General features: G+C 56.0%; 1 protein-coding gene across 1 annotated transcript; it reads right to left on the reverse strand.

Annotated features, from left to right (window-relative positions):
- Window positions 1–3,843: 3,843 nt before the first annotated feature.
- On the reverse strand, window positions 3,844–16,484 carry GUCY2D (guanylate cyclase 2D, membrane (retina-specific)). Its single transcript, XM_012655642.1, has 19 exons — window positions 16,352–16,484; window positions 15,337–16,057; window positions 14,947–15,251; window positions 12,181–12,532; window positions 11,754–11,838; window positions 11,375–11,477; window positions 10,896–10,997; window positions 9,421–9,507; window positions 8,134–8,334; window positions 7,873–8,029; window positions 7,181–7,330; window positions 6,377–6,525; window positions 5,650–5,813; window positions 5,361–5,553; window positions 4,915–5,089; window positions 4,583–4,681; window positions 4,372–4,466; window positions 4,129–4,214; window positions 3,844–3,945 (listed from the first exon to the last, which is right to left on the reverse strand). Exons 2-19 carry the CDS (start codon window positions 16,046–16,048, stop codon window positions 3,852–3,854), a joined length of 3,309 nt encoding a protein of 1,102 aa, XP_012511096.1. The 5' UTR covers window positions 16,049–16,057; window positions 16,352–16,484; the 3' UTR covers window positions 3,844–3,851.
- Between the last annotated feature and the right edge of the window lie 726 nt (window positions 16,485–17,210).

A 17,210-nucleotide genomic window follows, 5' to 3' on the forward strand; every position in this document is an offset into this window, starting at 1 on the left:
TCCCTGTGTAGTCCCCTCACAGCAGACCCCCTGAACAGAGGAGTTCCTGGGGACTGGAGACTCCCATTCACCTGCCCGGCCCAGGTCATCTCTAGGGTTTCCGCATCTGAAACTCTCCCTGGCAATGCCAGGTTTGAGCATACCCGGGATGCAGGTGTTCAGGCTACTCCTCCAGCCCAAAGGAACACACACTATGACATGGAAGAAAGCACACCTTTATTTCAGCCCCCACCCTCCCAGGACCCAAACACCAGGGCACACGGCCTGGTATCCACAGCGCAAGGTCCAGGAGAGCCCGCTGAAAACAGCCCAACCATGCAGTGTCCCAAACCCCTGCCAAGGAACAGCTCACCCCGCCTCCCCAAAGAGGGGTGCCCGGGGTCCACTGCAGATGGGGATGAGGAGCAGCACAAAGAAAAGGCGCCAGGTGAGCCCCAGGATATGCTGTGGAGTCCCTGCTGTGGGATCAAAGCGGCAGCTGTGGGAGGTCCCTGCTTTGGCCATCACTGGTCCCAGCTACAGAGCCATCCCACAGGTGAGGACAGCCCCAAGGGGGGGTCTCCTGGTGCAGGCCAGCTGGCAGAGGTAGTGTAAACACATCTGAAGGTGGGGAGCGCCTAATGACCAAGCCAGGTGCTCTCATGGGACCTGCATGGGTCCCAGGAACAACAGGGCGGGCAGGTGGGGAGGACTTGAGACAGGGCTCTAAGACTGGATAACTGACTGGGCCCAGGAAAAAAGACTCCACGGAAATAGGGGCAACTGCAGAGAAACTGCTGGGTGGAAAGAGGACACCAGGGACAGGGAGAGAGGACGTTAGAGCAGAGAGGCAGACAGGGACAGAGAAAGGAGGAGGCTGAAGGGCAGAGAGGAGACCGACTTAATCTTTCCCCTTCTCTTCTCTCACTGGCTCTGTGCGCTCTGGGGTGGGGTGGGGGGTCCCTGAGTTCACCTAGCTGGGGAGGAGGACAGGGCTGTCCCTCATCAGGCTCTTCCCTCATCACATTTGGTCATTTGAGATTGAGGCAGCCAGCCTGGGGATGAGGCCGAGTCAAAGGCAGGAAGGGACCTGCTCAGCCCTGCCCACTTCACCTCTACCCCGGGCTGGGTTTGGCCCTGGCTCATCTTCTTCCTCTTCTGGGGGATGCCCTGCCCAAGCCTGCCCGAGCTAATCTTTCTGCACCTGCTTCCGGACTCCTCCCTGAGATTCCCAGAATCACACACCATTAACTACTCCAGGCCCCCCACAGGCAGGGAAGAGGAAGGGAGGTGGGGTGGCGTAGGGAGGGAAGAGGTAGGAGATTGAGAGCTACATTTGCACTGTCACATCCAAGGCCGGCAATCCCTGCAGAATCTGCCCTTCAATCCCTGGGACCTAAGTACAGAGAAAATCTTAAAGATGTTTAAGAATGTAAATAACTTTTCAAATTTTTTTTGTATGTGTGCATATCAGTTTTTTGTTTTTTAATCTTTAATTCATCATATTTGAACATGATTAAAAATGTTTTTTAAATTGCACTAAATTATTCACTATAGCAACACCACCTTAGGTAACCAGAACTTGTAAGTGCTGGATTTTAGATCTCTTTTACATTCTTTCTTTACCTTTAGGAAGCAGGGGAAAGACCACTAAGCTTGCAGAATTCATAAATCAGTTAAAAAAGAAAAAAATGGCAAAGCAACCTCCAGGAGCCCTTATAATCCTAACATCTCTACTCCAGGAGTCCTAAGCTCAACATCTACAGGCGCCAGGCAGGTACGTAAGGGATGTTCAGAAAACCCTGGTGTCTTGGAGTCCTTGGGGAGTGGTGGAGACCATGAGCTCTGAAGTGTGATGCCCCGGATAGAGGGGACTGTCACTCTTTAGCTCCAGCAAAACATTGCTGAGTGGTGATGCAAGCCCCATGCAAGGCTTTTGATTTCAAGAGAAGAGGGAAATCTGCTACATATTTTTTAAAATGTGATATCTTTTGATTTTTAAATGTTAGCTCAAAACAAAACATCCCATAGGCCAAACAAAACAAGTTTGATGGCTAGTTCATAGGTTGGCTTTTAAGAAATCTTAGTGATTCTAAGATTTAAGAGATCCTAGGATCATTTAGTTCTATGATTCAGAAACTCTAATGTGCATATATTTTGAGGGAACTTGTTAAAATGCAGATTCCGATTCAGTAGGTCTGAGGTGGGGCCTGAGAGTCTGCATGTCCAACAAGCTCCCAAGTAATGCCGATATTGCTGGGCCACCAGACACACTTAGTAATGAGGATTTAGTTCACCCTTCCATCTAGGAACTCCCCCTGACTGTCAAATCCACAGTCAATGACATCTTCAGTTCTGCTTGCACACCTCCAGGGACTGGACACTCACTACCTACTGTGGCAGCCTGGGTGGTGGCATCTGCTGTTAACTTCTTCCAGGGTCTTACAGCAATGGTGAAGGACACCAAGAGGCAAACATACCAAGGCCCAGGTTCTGGAACATCAGAGTTTCACAAAGGAAACTTCAGCTGGGGACTTGCCAGGACAGGGAGTTGACACTTGTTGCAAAGATCTAAGCACAAAGAATTTTCTGTCTAACTGCCTGCTCAGTGGCGCCTAGTTAAACAGAGAAAACTACTATTCTTTGGGTGTTCTGGTTAGTAAAGGTTTGGTGAAGTTTACTTTCCTTTCCCCAAAGCCTTGAAGCAAGCTTTTCTCTGCACTTGGGCAAGTTACCTGGTTATGCCCACAGAAGGAGCCAGTTTCTGACTGGTGGGGGGTGGAGACAGGAATGAGGCTTGAGGCAAAACAGAAGCCCCGGCCCCCTCAGGCCTTGTGACAACCCCTGCCCTGGTGGAACAAACACAAGGACTCCATCTCCTCTGGCCTTGGGGCATCCAATCCCAGATCCTCCTTCCTGGGGCACTGAGAGACCCTGGAAAGTGGAGAATCCCCCAACTCAACATCATCATGGGCTCAGGGTCCCTGGGGCTGGGGCTGGGGCTGGGGCCACATGTCACAGTGTCTGATATCCCAAGGCCAGCCATTCTAAAACCCAGCTGTCAGGGCCACAGGGGCCAAGGAAACCACTTAGGCCAACCCGTATTGCACCATTGAGGGGAATCCAAGACTGGAGAGCTCATGAGACTCCCAAGGTCACATGGCTGGTTTGCAACCAGCTCTTGTAAAGGCCCAGAATCCTTTGAGGCAAAGCTGGATGGAGACCACCAGCATTAGCCAGACTTTCGGTCACCTATAGCAGCAACTTTCAGGAAAAGGATCTTCCACAATAATCCTGAGGAAAAGAGGTGTTTCTTAGGCAGAAGTCGAGGAAAGGGATCACCCAGGAAGGAGAGGGTCGTGGACCAGAGTTTCTCAAAGGAGGTTAGTGGGCAGCACTTCTGCTCTAACAGAACTCCAGTGGCAACATTCACACTGTCCTCTGGCGACTGCTGCCCCCTAAAGTTCTGTCTCCTGCGCAGTGCACAGCCTGTGAGGCTTGGGGGAGGCCTGGTCTGTGTGCTGGAGTGGGGGTGGGACCAGGGGAAGAGCCACAGAAGGTCTTGATTACAGGGTTTCCTAAACCTGGATTTCTGGACCCCTCCGGACCTACTGAACCAGAATCCCCGCAGGGGGCGCTCCCCTCCCAGGGGCAATCCCTGGGTTTAGCAACCAGCCTGGACTAAATTAGAAAAGGATCGGGACACCTGCCTTGGGTGGGACGTTCTGCAGGTGGTGCTAGGCCTCCCTGTCCCCTAGGAAGCATCCCCCAGAGATGTGTGGCCCCCGAGTCTGAGGGGATACGGCAGCTGGACGTGGGAGCTGAGGAGCAGCACCTCACCTGTCGGGGGCGGCGGAGGTGGGCGCTGGGCCTCACTTCTCCGAGAACTGGCCTGGCCTAGCCTTCTCCAGCTTCCGGCGCCGCTCGGGTGGGATCTCCTGCAGGCTGATGCCGTGGTTGCTGCTCCTGTGGGCAGGGGGCGGTGTCCTCAGCAAAGGGGGCTAGGGGGTGGGAGGGTGGTGCCAAAGTCATCGCCGCTTCGTGCTGGGGTCAGGCACAGAGCAGGAGACAGGGAGAGGGGGCGAAGTGGTTCGCCCGGCCCGTGCCGGGCCTCCTTCCCTCGCCCCGGCCGCGAGGCCAGCCGCTCACCCCGGCTGCAGGTCAGGCGGTTTGGGGATGGGCTTGTTGAAGCCGCGTCTGCCCACCAGCCAGTACGTGTCCTCCGCGCCCTTGCCCTGGGGAGACACGGGGGAGGGGAGGACTTAGGCGGACTGTGGGGTGACGGGCGACCTCGAGGTCTAAATGGAACTGGGAGACACGGGGTCCAGAAGGGCGAGCGGGGCGGGGGCGGGGCCTCAGGGTCCCCGGGGCGGGGGCGGGGCGGGGCCTCACCTTCAGCTCCGTGCGGCCCCGAAGCTCCATCTGGTAGCCCTGGTTCAGAGCGCCAAGAATCTTCACGGTGCTCAAGTTCACGTGGATGCGGTAAGCTGGGGCGTTGGGGGACGCCGTGAGCTCCGGACTCACCTCCGAAGTCCCGCTCCCGGGCCGTTTCCCCCATGACGCCCGCCCCAGCCCCGCAAACCCTCCAGCCAGCCACACTCACGCAGCCCGGTGGACTCCATGCGCGAGGCGGTGTTGACCGTGTCTCCAAATAGGCAGTACCGCGGCATGGTGAGGCCCACCACGCCCGCCACGCAGGGGCCTGTGGCGATGCGAGATGCGCAGGGTTGGCAGGCGGGTGGGGCCGCACAGGGCCTTGGGGGACGTTTGCACCCCATAATCTCCACCAGCTCCCCAAATAAACACTCTCAAGCGTATCCTCTTCAAGGAAAGCTCCCTCCCTCCCCCCACTCCACGAGTTTGCCTGTGTAGGAAATCTGGAGCCAGGCCCTAAAGAGGGAGATGGGCTGGAGCCCCGGAAGGCTGGGGAGTTACCAGAGTGCAGGCCGATGCGGATGCGCACGGGCACCTCCGGCATATGGCGCATGCGGAAAGAGCCCACGGCACTGAGAATGTCCAGCGACATGTTGGCGATCTCTGCCGCGTGCCGCTGCCCATTCCTCTGAGGCAGTCCTGAGGCCACCATATAGGCGTCCCCAATTGTCTCTACCTAGGGGAAGGAGTGGTGGGAATTCATGACTGAGCTCTTTTCCCCCCAGTACACGAAGCGACTGTCCCTTGCCAGGAGGCCTAACTGGGATTAGTGCAGAGATCCTGGGAGCCAGGCTGTGAGTTGGGGACTGAGCTGGGAAGTGAAGAGAAAAGGGACAGGAGGGCTGGGAAAGAGGACTGGGCAGGCAGGCTGGGGGCCGAGCAGGAAGGGCTGGGGGCAAGTGAAGCTGAATTGAAGGTCAGGAGGACTTGTCCCCTCCACACTTCACCTTGTAGACATCGTGGGAACCAATGATGGCATCGAAGAGGGTGTAGAGGTCGTTGAGCAGGTCCACCACCTCGATGGGCTCGCTCATGGCTGAGATGGTGGTGAAGCCCACGATGTCACTGAAGTACAGTGTCACCTCCTCAAAGTATTCAGGCTCCACAGGTGTCCCCATCTTGAGGGCCTCAGCCACAGACCTAGGGATGGCAGGCAGTGAGGTCACCTGGGGGCCACCCCCGTCCGATTGGGCTCCACTGCCCTCCCAACCCGTCCCTCTTCCCGTTGGCACCCACGGAGGCAGCATCTGTGTGAGCAGCCGGTCTGTCTTCTGCTTTTCCTGCTCCAGCTCCTCCGTGCGCTCCCGGATCAGGTCCTCCAGGTTACTGGAGTACTGCTCCAGCATCCGCAGCATGGAGTCGATGATGTTCGTCTTCCGGCCCTTGTTGATGCTCTTGAACTAGTAGGAGGAAGCTGGTGAAACTGCTGAAGACCTGAGCTGCCATGCCCCTGTCATGGGCCCTCTTATGGGGCTGTATATTCCTGACCCTGACACTCCCCCCAGCCATTCATCTTCTATTCATCAAGCACCCCCGAAGTGCTGGGCACTGTGTTTTCAGACATTATGAAGAGGCACATGGGAAACAAGATTCCCAGAGGTCAGCTGTTCTCAGCTGGTAACTGACAGGGCACTAGAGCCAGTCAGGCCTGTGGACTCAGGCCAAGGGTCTTTCTGTCACAGTAGGCCAAGTACGTACTTGGTTCCCAACGTTATTTGAATTGAATTGACGGTTTCTCCCTCCCAGACCTGTCTCCCACTTCAATGGCCTCCACAGTCCTACTTTACCCCCATTCTAATTCTGCCCTACCAAACTCCCAAGTCTTCAGGCTGCTCTTAGGAGACAGCCCGGAAGGTCAGAGGTCCTGCCAGCCCGCCTGCCTGCCTGCGGCTTTCCTAGGTTGCTGACAAAAATCTGGGATCCCAGTGGCCAGCCTAGCCCCGGCCCAATCCCAGCCCCTAACCAGGTCAAAGGTGCGGTCCATGGTGGGCCGAAGTTCCGGCTGCTCTGCCCAGCACTGTTTCATCAGCTGGATACACTCCATGGGCGCCTGGTCCATGGACACCAAGGGCCGACACAGTGGAGGGGGGCTCTGCACCCTCTGCACCACTTCTGGAGGCACAAGGGGACGGTGAGTGGTGGGTGTGCCAGAACAGAAGCTACCTCTGCCCTGGCCTGATTGCGGAAGCCCAAGATTGGGGGGAGCTGGCAGGAGTTCCCTTAAATCAGAGCTTCATTGGGTGGGGAAGTATATTGTGAAAGGGGTTGCTAGGAGGAACAGGAGGACCCTGAATCCTCGGGTCAGTGAGAGGTGACACAGACAAAGAAACTGACATTTATTGCACATAGGAAAAGTGAGGGTGGGTGATTAAGTAGCTTGCTCAGAGTCCTATAGATAAATGATGCAGATTTGAATCAGATTGGACTGCCCTCCTACCCCATCCCCATTCTCCCTGCTGCCTTCCTGGGATCCCTGAGAACCAGAGAGGAGCCTCCTCCGTCGGTTGGGGGAGCGGGTTGGGTCGAGGATCAGAACGGAGGAAACCGTTGCGATCTGGGACCTGAAGAGCCACAGGCCCCATCCTCATGCTTGGCTTTCCACTGCCCTGACCCTTCAAGCCCCGGCTTTTAGGGAGCTGGCACATAATTAAGTCTCATTACTGGGCTTTCCTTTAGAGAAAAGCGCAAGGGTGGGTCTGGCCTGGTTCTGTCCTAACTGCAGGGTGCCTCTCTGACCAGAACTCCATGGAGGGAAAGAAAGCCTTACCCTCGGGAGTCAGTTCCAGCATGGCGTAGGGGGTGCTGCGGCACACGACCTCCTGCATGATGATGCCCAAACTGAAGATGTCGCCGGCCAGCGTCCCCCGGCGCTCCAGGGCCGGGTCCCTAAGCAGCTCGGGGGCTGTCCACAGCTGGTCTGGGGATGGGGAAGGGGGCATGGGCGCATGGAGGACCGTGGGGGCGCTGGGGAAAGACTCTCACCCTCACCAGAAAGCCCAGGCTCGCACCCGGCACTCACCAACCCCGCAGCCTAAGCTCTGCAACTATGCCTAGGAGAGACCACCTGAAACCCAAAGCCATCTCAGACAAAGCCTCGCCCACAAATAGGCCCCGCCCCTCAGATGAGGCGGTGCCCAGGGAAGACTCCGCCTTTTGGGCACAAGCCCCGCCCTTAGGCAAAGTTCCGCTTAGAGCAGACCCCGCAGCACCCGCAGCTCAGGCACAAGTCCCGCCCCCTAGCAAGCCCGCGTCTCCCCAGTGACAGAGCCCACCCTCCGCGTCGTTCAGAGGTCTCAAGATCTTTTCCATAGCAGGAATCGTGTCCAGAGGATGTAGGATGGAGAGAGTGCAAGGGCAGAGGGAGGGAAGAAGGAAAGGAGGAAGGGAGGGAGGGGCCCTTGAAGTAATGGAGATGGGGGGGTATGCTCTTGTGAGTGGGAGGCAGCGGGGGACTCCTACCCTCCGCGCTGGGAAACTCTGGTAACACCCTCTGCGCTTCCAGCAGTCGCGCGTGGCAGTGATCTGTGACCTTGAGCACGAACCTCCCGTCCACTATGCAGTTCCGTGACTTAAGCCGCCCGTGAGCTACCCCTCGGTGATGCAGATACCTCATTCCCTTGGAACGGGTGGGGTAAGAGGCAGCCTCAGCCCGCACAATTTCCCTGTCCCTTCCTCCCTGTCCCCTCCTACCTGCCCCCAGTACACCCCGCCCCCCCATACCTTGATGAGGTCCAGCAGGAGAGAGGACTTGAACATCCAGTCCAGCTTTATGTCTCTCTGAGCAAGGAGGTCATGGAGGGAGCCCCGTGCACAGTGCTCTGAGACCACAGCCAGGATGCTTTCCCCAGGGGTTGCAGGGCCATCTGCTCCCCCAGCCAGGAAGAGCCCCAAGTAGAGGGCCACGTTCTCATGCCGGAGCTCCTGAAGCTGAGAGGGGGAAAGTTGAGAGGCATTTTGTGCCCTGGGAGCAATGTGGGGAGGGGGCCATTATTCAAGATCTATTTTTGAGTATCCAAACTCAGAAAGTGGAATAAAAATGGTCCACACTCTCCTTCTGATGTAACAGTCTTTGCGGGAGAACCAGGGAGAAGCTGTGCTGCTTTCAAAGGACACCAGAAATGGCTCATGCCTGGGGCTGCTTTGCTTGGTGTTACCTCATTGTGTCAGACAAATCTGAGACTTCCACCCTCTCCAAGTTAGGGAACACAGGACTGAGCAGTGAAGCCATGATGTCAGAGGAGCCATCAAAAAGCCATGCCAACCCAGCAGGATGGAGTGCCCTGCAATCAGGGCATGCTGGAAAAATGGGGGCTCTTCGGCTGACTGGTGCTCTTTTCTAGCTTTCGTTTGGTCCACATGCCCAATAAAAGGCTTCTTTTCATTTTAAATTCCTGGTGTTAGATGGTGATCTAGTCTGTTGACCCATACAGGCAGTATGATCATTTTGCTTCTGTGACCAAGACCTCCTGTGGAGGCATCAGAGAAGAAGGCCAGGCCAAGGCTGCATGGTGTTGGGGGAAGAGGGGGACATTATGGTTGGAAGGACTAGAATAAGCCAGTTTATAGGCTCCTTGCCAACTTTCCACTTTATTTACTATGCATCAATATATGTAGCTAGGGCCATTCTGCACGTGTGGCCTGACAAAACTAAAAACTCGTTTTTTATTGTCTATCATTTGCTCAACAAACATTCACTGGGTCTCTCTAATGTTCCAGATACTCTGTTGGGTGCTAGGGATATGACGAGGGACATCGGGAAGCCCTCACTCGGCTTACAGTCCCGTGAAGGAGGCAGATCAGAAATAAGCGAGCACGCAGATGGACATACAATCAAAATTGTGATAAGAACATCAAAGGAAAGAACTAGTGATAGGAGAGAGACTAATGGGAAACCTACTCTAGAGGGGAGGAGACACTCAACTGATACCTACCTATGTACCCAATTGAAAAGGGAAGGCAGGAAGGGAGGAGCCCATGGCCAACCCCACACCCCATCACAGCCCCAACTCTCACCTTGGAGAAGGCCATCTTGGTTGCTGGGCGGATAGCTAGGTGCTGATCCCCTGGGAATTTCTTCAGCCAAACCCTGTCTCCCTGCAGCAGAGAGGATGGGGGTAGGGAATACAGTCTCTTAAAACCCCATAGCGCAAGGAGCCTTAGAACCTCCACATTGCCACTGGCCCACTGTCCCAGAACACATCTTTCACGTGAAAAGCGCATCGGAGCAAAGGGTTTGATGTCTGCTCATCTACTTCACAGCCAACTGGCTGAGAGCCCTCCCCAGCTGAGAGAGATGCAGAAGGCCTGTATGACAGTCCTCGCCATCCCAGATGTGCCCACCAACAGTCCTATTAAGTGAATTATTACAACCATGAATGTCATTGACATCACAACCCTCATCGCCATCATTGCCTTGAGAGCACACTGTGCTGGGAGTCAAGAATCCGGGTAGACCAGGCTTTATTGTAAACTGTGACCTATTGGTAGCTCCCCTCCTGGTGCTGGGCCTCATTGTTCCCAGCTGTTGGCAGGGCTGGCTCCTGGGCATGTGGCCTGTGCAGTCACACAGGGCCCCATGCTCAAAGGGCTTGAGCTTGGTTCAATGATGTCATCTTGAATGAACAAGGAGCCTCTCATTTTTATTTTGTTCTGGACTTTGCTAATTTTGTAGGAAGCCCTGTCTGTTGGTAAGGAATTTGGACTAGAAGGGAATTGTAGGGGTTTGGAAATAAATATGGGGATATTTTTAATTGTCATAAAAACTGGGGGCTGCATTTAGTGGCTAGGACCAGACTAGAGACACTAAACATTCTTCAAGGCACAAGGTAGTCCCATACAATGAAGAACCACTTGCCCAAAATGACAATAATGTCCCCTCTGAGCAACAGTTGTGACGACCCATGGGTGACATAATAGGAGCCTCTGCGTTCTCTCCATGACCTGAAGCTCAGGAGCTCTGAATTCCACGAGCTCCCTCTCAGCTCTCTCTGATCTGTTCTCCCCATCTCCCATCCATCCCATCACATGCAGATTTACTGGCCCCATAGTTAATGTCCTACCACCTTTTTGTGACTTTCTTTTTCCCCTCCAGGACTTGCTGGTTCTGAGTGTGATCTGAGTTGGCTGGAAATGCTGAGGGGGCAGGGCCAGGGACACCAACAGGGCAAGAAGGTGGCCTCAGTGGTCCCAGGATGCTCCCCAGCAGCTCCAGCCTCCAGCCTCCGGGTCACTGTGATTGGACTTTGAGGACCCCTGTCCTGGATAATGGCTAAGAGAAAATCCTGGGGCAGGGAGGATTTCCAGATGCTTCCCTTTGAGGAATCCATGACCTTTCCCTAGATCCCATCCCCTTTCCTGGAGCCTTCAGGGTGTGACATGACTGCATCCCTCCCTTGAGAGTCGCCTCCTCTCTGCCCAGGGCCTGAGCATCCCTCGCCTTACCCCTCCTAGAGTAGAGCCCCCTAGCTGAGGGCCAGGCTCACCTCATAGATGCCAATGTTGGAGCTGTCTGAGGGCTGGCTGGGGACACTGCGAATGTCTGACACACTGCGGGCAGCCAGACTCGATCGGCTCCCCTGGACTACCTGGGGTAGAGGTCAATGCAAGGTCAGAATACACTCTGGGGTCAGAGTCCTAGTTTGAGGTCAGGTTGAGCTTTGGGGATTAAAGAGAGGAGGGGAAGGAATTTCATCTACGGAAGGTGATAAGAACATCACCCCCCAAGTGCACAACACTGTACAGTTTACAAAACACTGGAACTTCACACCACTCCAGGAAAGCAATCAGGACAGAGGCTGTCACCCTTATTGCACACATAAAGGACTGAGCCCTAGAGCTCAGACCTGAGACCGAGCTCAGAAACCAGATCTCCCAGGTGGGGGCTGGGATGAGGGCTGTCCCAGGGAAGGGACCAAATATACAGGGAGAGGACAGCTGGTCCCTGGCTCCCTGCCTCCCGCACCTTTCGAGAGCTGATCCCCTGTGGGTGGAGGAAGGTGATGTCATCTGTAGTCAGGATGATCTTGTTGGGGCCTGAGACCATTTGAATGTGAAGTAGCCGGTGCCTGGTGGGGGAAGGAGGCGAAGGGGGCGAAGGTCCATGAGAAGAGGCCAGCAGGGGATGAGGGTGGAGGGATAATGTTAGCTCAGGGGAGGGGTCCTAGAGGGCATCCATCCCCGGGGACTCTGGCAGCCCAGCCAGGTTTACCCACCCCCACCCCTAGATAAGTCCTCCCCTCTCCTCTGGAGTGAGCCCAGGCTGCTGTCTTTGCTGCACAAGTTCACTTCTGGCAGGTGGAGCGCCAAGGTCACCTGCCTACTTACCTTTTGTGCCTACTCACCTCACGTAATGGGCCAGGAAGGCCCCGGACAGTCCCATCCCAACCACTAGCAGGAAGCCAAGAAAGACGAGGCCCGGCTCCACTCCTGAAGAGACAGGGAGAGGAGGGACAGTAAGGACTGTGGCCAGAGGAGGCCCCTTTTCTAGAGAGGCATGCAGTCACACCAAATACTGGAGGCTCCAGGAAAGGGGGATGGGAGTCTGGGCAGGCTCTAGGGGAAAAGTCCTCAAAGGGGAGAGTCTGGAAATGTCAGAAGGTTCCAAGAGGGCTTTGAGGCTTGGCAAGGGAAGAGTCCTGCACAAACCAGCAGTTGGAAGAGGATCTAGAAGGGCAAGAAGAATTTTGGGATGGGAGTTCACTCTCTTTCACCACTTCATGGCCGGTCCATGGTGACTGTCCCAGTGGAGGCTGGAGTGCTAGTCCTCACCTCCATTGCAGATGACATCTGGATCGAACCAGCACAAGGGGTCGGGTCCGGGCCCTGGTCCCCCATGAGGGAAGTGCACCGGAGTCCCAGCGGAGCGGAGAGCGCCCTGGACGGGGTTCAACATGTATGTGGCAAACAGCTGGTCCCCCACCGCGTCCGTGTCCAGCAGCACAAATGATGGCTCCTCAGCTCCACCTAGGGCCCCGCAGAAGCCAGGGACCTGGGCATCCCGGACTTGGCTGGCCACGGCTGCTCCAGACACCCAGCCGCCACCTGCGGCTGCCTGCGCTCCCGCCATGCCCCTCATCAACAAGAAGACTGCGTCATAGATGGTGCCAAAAAGTGGGGAGACCTGGAGAAGGAAAGTAGGGACTCAGGGCTTGGGGTCACGGCTCATAAGCAGACAGAACTCACTGGCTCTGCCTGTTCTTTCACTTCAAGCCCTGAGTGTATGGACTGTTCCCACCTCCTAGTTGGTGGTTCTCAGGACACTCGCCCCTTTGGGGGGTCCCTTCCTCCTCCCACTCGCTATCTCACCTGCTGTCCCCACTCACTGGCTCTCTTTTCAGGACTCAGGCTCTTCTCCCACCAATTGTTGATTCTAACTCTCCTCACCTACAGCTCTTCCCCTTCCTGTTGGTTGCCCTGCATATAATTTACTCTTCCCTCACCATTCACCAAAAAGCCTTCTTTCCCATCTTTTGGTTGGCTTCTATTTCCTATTTTTCCTTCTTTTCTTTCCCCAAGATCATCACCTGATCTTATCAGACCTCTCTTTTATTCCCAGCTCCCATCTCTCAGAGCGCCAGGCATTGTGTAAAGCACTAGATATACATCAGTGTACAGGACAGTCCCTGTCTCAAGGAAGCTTTCTTCCAGTCGGGGGGCCAGCAGAGATGTTAAAGCAGTGCAGTGAGTGAAGGAGGAAACTGAAGGAGCTTCGGAGACAGGAATGAGAGTCCGGGAGAGAAGGAGGAGCTTCCAGAAGAAGTGGCTGTCTCTTGGGGGACAGAATCATCCAGGGGAGGGGAGGGGCAGGAGAGAGGAAATAGCATACCCAGCATCTCAGGGGCAAAAGAGGACACAGTTAGGGAACCCAGAGTAGCTGGTCTGGCTGAAGTTCATGGAAGAGAGAGGAAGACATGGAACCTGGTAAACCACGTGGGGAGCCCTGCATCCATCCAGGGCAACAGAAGCCACGGGGAGGATTTGAACAGGGTGTGACATGGTCAGATCTCTCAGATTTCTTTTTTGTTTTTGAGACAGAGTCTTACTCTGTTGCCCTGGCTAGAGTGAGTGCCGTGGCGTCAGCCTAGCTCACAGCAACCTCAAACTCCTGGACTCAAGCGATCCTACTGCTTCAGCCTCCTGAGTAGCTGGGACTACAAGCATGCGCCACCATGCCCGGCTAATTTTTTCTATATATTTTTAGTTGTCCAGATAATTTCTTTCAATTTTTTTAGTAGAGACAGGGGTCTCGCTCTTGCTCAGGCTGGTCTTGAACTCCTGAGCTCAAACAGTCTGCCCGCCTCGGCCTCTCAGAGTGCTAGGATTACAGGCATGAACCACCACACCCGGCCAGATCTCTCAGATTTCTGAAGCTTGATCTGACTGGGTGGGGAAAGGCCTGAGGCAGGGGAGAATGAAGCAAGAACCATTTGGGAGACTGTTTTGGGATTTGGGCTGGAAGTGCTGTGGCCTGAACCAGTGCAGTGACAGTGAGGATGGAGAAAGTGGGTGGGTTTTACACTTAGGAAGTAAAAGTGACAGGGCTTGCTGTCTGGATGTGGGGGCAAAGAGTTACAGGAATCAAAGGTGACTCCCACGGGCCCCACTTTGGCAGCTGGATGGACAGCTGTGCTACTTGCTGAGAACTAAAGAGCTTTCCCCTCCACTTTCCCCACTGACTGACCCTCCCTCTCTCTCTTCTCTGTTCCTCACTCTTATTTTCTTCTTAGTGACTATTCCCATCTTCTCTCTCTCTCTCTGTCCCCCTTCCCCCCTTCATTGACTACTCCCAGTCCTCTTGGAGAAGGCTAGGGGAATTGGTGGGGAATATTTCAACCCCTTCAACTCACAGCCCTCCCCCAGGTAGTCACCTTGGATTTAGGTCTTTGTGGTGGTTAATTACAGTCCACTGGCATCTAAATTCCCTGCTTAGTGGTTTCAGCCCCATTTTGTGACTGAGGTGGAGCTAGATGGTCTGAACTGGGGTTCTGGGGACTCAGGGAATCCCAGATATTAGCTGGATGTTGGGAATAAACTATGGATCTAATTAGGGAGCCCCTGGATCCACCCAGGGACCTTTCTGCTTGTTGCAAGATATCAAGGCTCTCAAAAAGTTAAGACTACCAGATGAGGTCCCAAAGGAAATACCTCTGAACTGGGCATGAAGGTTGGATAGGCGTCTGCCCTACTTCCTGCTCTCCTTAGAACACCAGCTGTTTGTTACAGACTGTATGTTACGGTGCTGAGAATGGGCTTGCTCTGAGGTAGACTGCAAACGATGTTGCAGTTTAGAGTTCATTAGAGTTTTACTACTTGGAGCTGGGCTTGAGAGGTGTCATTGCCTACTCTCTGGAGACAATCCCAATACACTAAGATGCCCCAAGCAATACCAGAGTTCTACACTACTCCGGAAACTCCAGAACAGCCAGAGCGGCTAATAGTTCTCTCCCCTTGACCCTCCTCCTCTTCCCACTTTGGCTGTCCCCTGCCCTCTTCCCCTGCGCTTCTCCGCTCCTCCCTCCTTCCTGGTCCATCTACCTGCTGCAGATTGAGATCAGGGGGCAGCTCTTGGCGCTCTTGGGCCGTGCGCAGGCTATCCAGCACGCTGCCTGCCGCGGGGCAGTGGCGCGTAAGAGTGAGCACGGCATCGTGGGCCCTGCGAAGCTGGGAGTTGTTGGCGAGTGCGGCCAAGGCCTCTGGGCCTGGGGACAAGGCGTAGTGGAGCGTGTCGAATGGCAGGAAGACCAGGGAGCCATCAGCCATGCCCAGCTCCTCTGCGGCCTCCAGAAGGCAGCGCTGCTCCTCGCCGCCCAGCAGCACCGAGTGCATCACCATGATCACGACTGCGGGCACAGAGGCTTGGCTGGTGGCGCTGCCCCTCTGCCCGCAGGACCCGCCGACCTCCCGGCACTCTGCAGGGGAGCCTACCTCTGACCCTGGGGCCGTCCCGGACCCTCCTCAGGGCCTCCCGGGCTCCAGACAGGTCTGGAGGTTCCATGGAGGTCACCAGGGCGACAGGCAGGCCCCGGGCCCTGAGTGCCGTGGACAATGCGCGTCCTGCCTCCACCCACAGGTCCTGAGGAGCGGTGACCAGGGCCAGGCGCGCCCAGCGGAATGCTCGAAGGAGCGCGTAGAGGGCATCCGCCGCAGGGGTCGTGGCCGGGGCTGTGGTGCCCGCCGCCTGCGTCCCGGGGCAGCCCCAGGGCACCAGCGCGACCCCGGCCTCCTGGGCCAGTAGCTCGGCTGGCCGGCAGGCTGCAGGGTTCACTGGACCCACAAGGCCCGAGACGCGGGCGAGCGCGGAGGACACCGCCCCCAGCGAGCCCGGCGTCCGGCACGGCTCCTGCAGCAGCGTGACCTCGAAGCGGGGCCCGCCCGCCAGGGCAGAGTCGTGGTTCAGGCGGGCGGCGGCCAGGCGGGCGGCCAGGTCCGCGCGGGCCCGAGCGAAGATGGGGTCGCAGGCCCAGGGGCCCAGCACCCCCACCGTGAATACTGCGCAGAGGGCGGAGGGCGGCAGGACAAGCAGCAGGAGCAGGAGCCGGAGCGGACACCGCAGGCCGGCCAGGGCCCGAGCCCACAGCGTGGGGGAGCAGAGCCTGGGGTCCCGAAGCCCACAGCCTAGGAGGGCACAGGCGGTCATTGCCGGCTTCTGTGAACATAGACCGGCAGGATGAGAGATTGAGACCCTCGGTACTCCCTTAGGGTTCTCCCCGCAACCCTCAGTTTCTCAAAGCCCGATTAACCCGCGATTAACAGCCCCCTCCGCAGGCTTGGATGACTAGATGGGGGCCAAGGACGCGGCCTGGAGCCCCCTTCCTTCTTCCCTGCTTCCCGGTCCCACCTTGCCTGCCCCTCCCCCCTCGTCGGAGCCATGGGGATCAGTGGGGACACGCCCACGGCCTAGACGGACAGGAGTCCGTGCAGAGGGGCCTTTGACACTCACCGGAAAGTCTGGGGCTCGGGCCCAGGGCCCGGGTGAGGGGTCACCGGGTCGATCCCCCTTCCGACGCCCGCCCACAGTTCTCCCCTGCCAGCCCAGGCCAGGGCAGGGGTGTGGGAACAGCTGGCCAGATCCCTTAATCTCCCCAAGCTGATTAGGGCCCCTTAATTAGGAAGGGAGGGGTGCGCTAGTGGAGGATGGGAGCCCCTACTGCGCCTTTCTGGGGTGGCACCTGTCCCGCAGCCAGCCAGATCCTTTTCCCACCATGCCTCCCAACTCTCCCACCACCACCAGCACCACAACACCCAGCGTGAAAGCAGCCGCGGGTCCCCTCTTCGGGCTGCTGCCACGCTGCCCTATGCAGGGTAAAAGTGACAAGATGTGCCCATGGACACCTATGAATTATCAGTCCTGGAGGAGGGATTCTCTCAGTCCCATTCCTTATAATCGTCTGTTGCCAATTCTGCCAGCCAAGTTCAAGCTCCATCCTTTGGCTGGCAAAGTCTATATCCCAGAGACAAAACCCAAACCAATCTGACACCTGCCTTTCCTCTCTCACCTCTCTCTCTTCTCTCTTTCACTACACTGGATTCCCTGACCTCCAATTTTCCATGTCTAGAAAACCATCCCTTTGATATTGGGAAGGCAGAACCCCAGGAAGTAATGGAAAGAGCTTTGGCCTCAGACAGACTTGGGTTCAAAGTCCTCCTTGCTGGTTTGTTACCTTGAGAAATTGCTTAGTCTTTCTGACAGTTGTGAAATTATCTGTGACAATAAATATAGTTGCCTGGTTGGCAAGAATCGGTGGCAATTTTAGAGAAGAATATGATGGAGACTTGTCCTACCAGATTTAAAAATTTAT

The sequence above is a fragment of the Propithecus coquereli genome, unplaced genomic scaffold, assembly GCF_000956105.1.
Source record: "Propithecus coquereli isolate 6110/MARCELLA unplaced genomic scaffold, Pcoq_1.0 Scaffold482, whole genome shotgun sequence".
Lineage (NCBI taxonomy): Eukaryota > Metazoa > Chordata > Mammalia > Primates > Indriidae > Propithecus > Propithecus coquereli.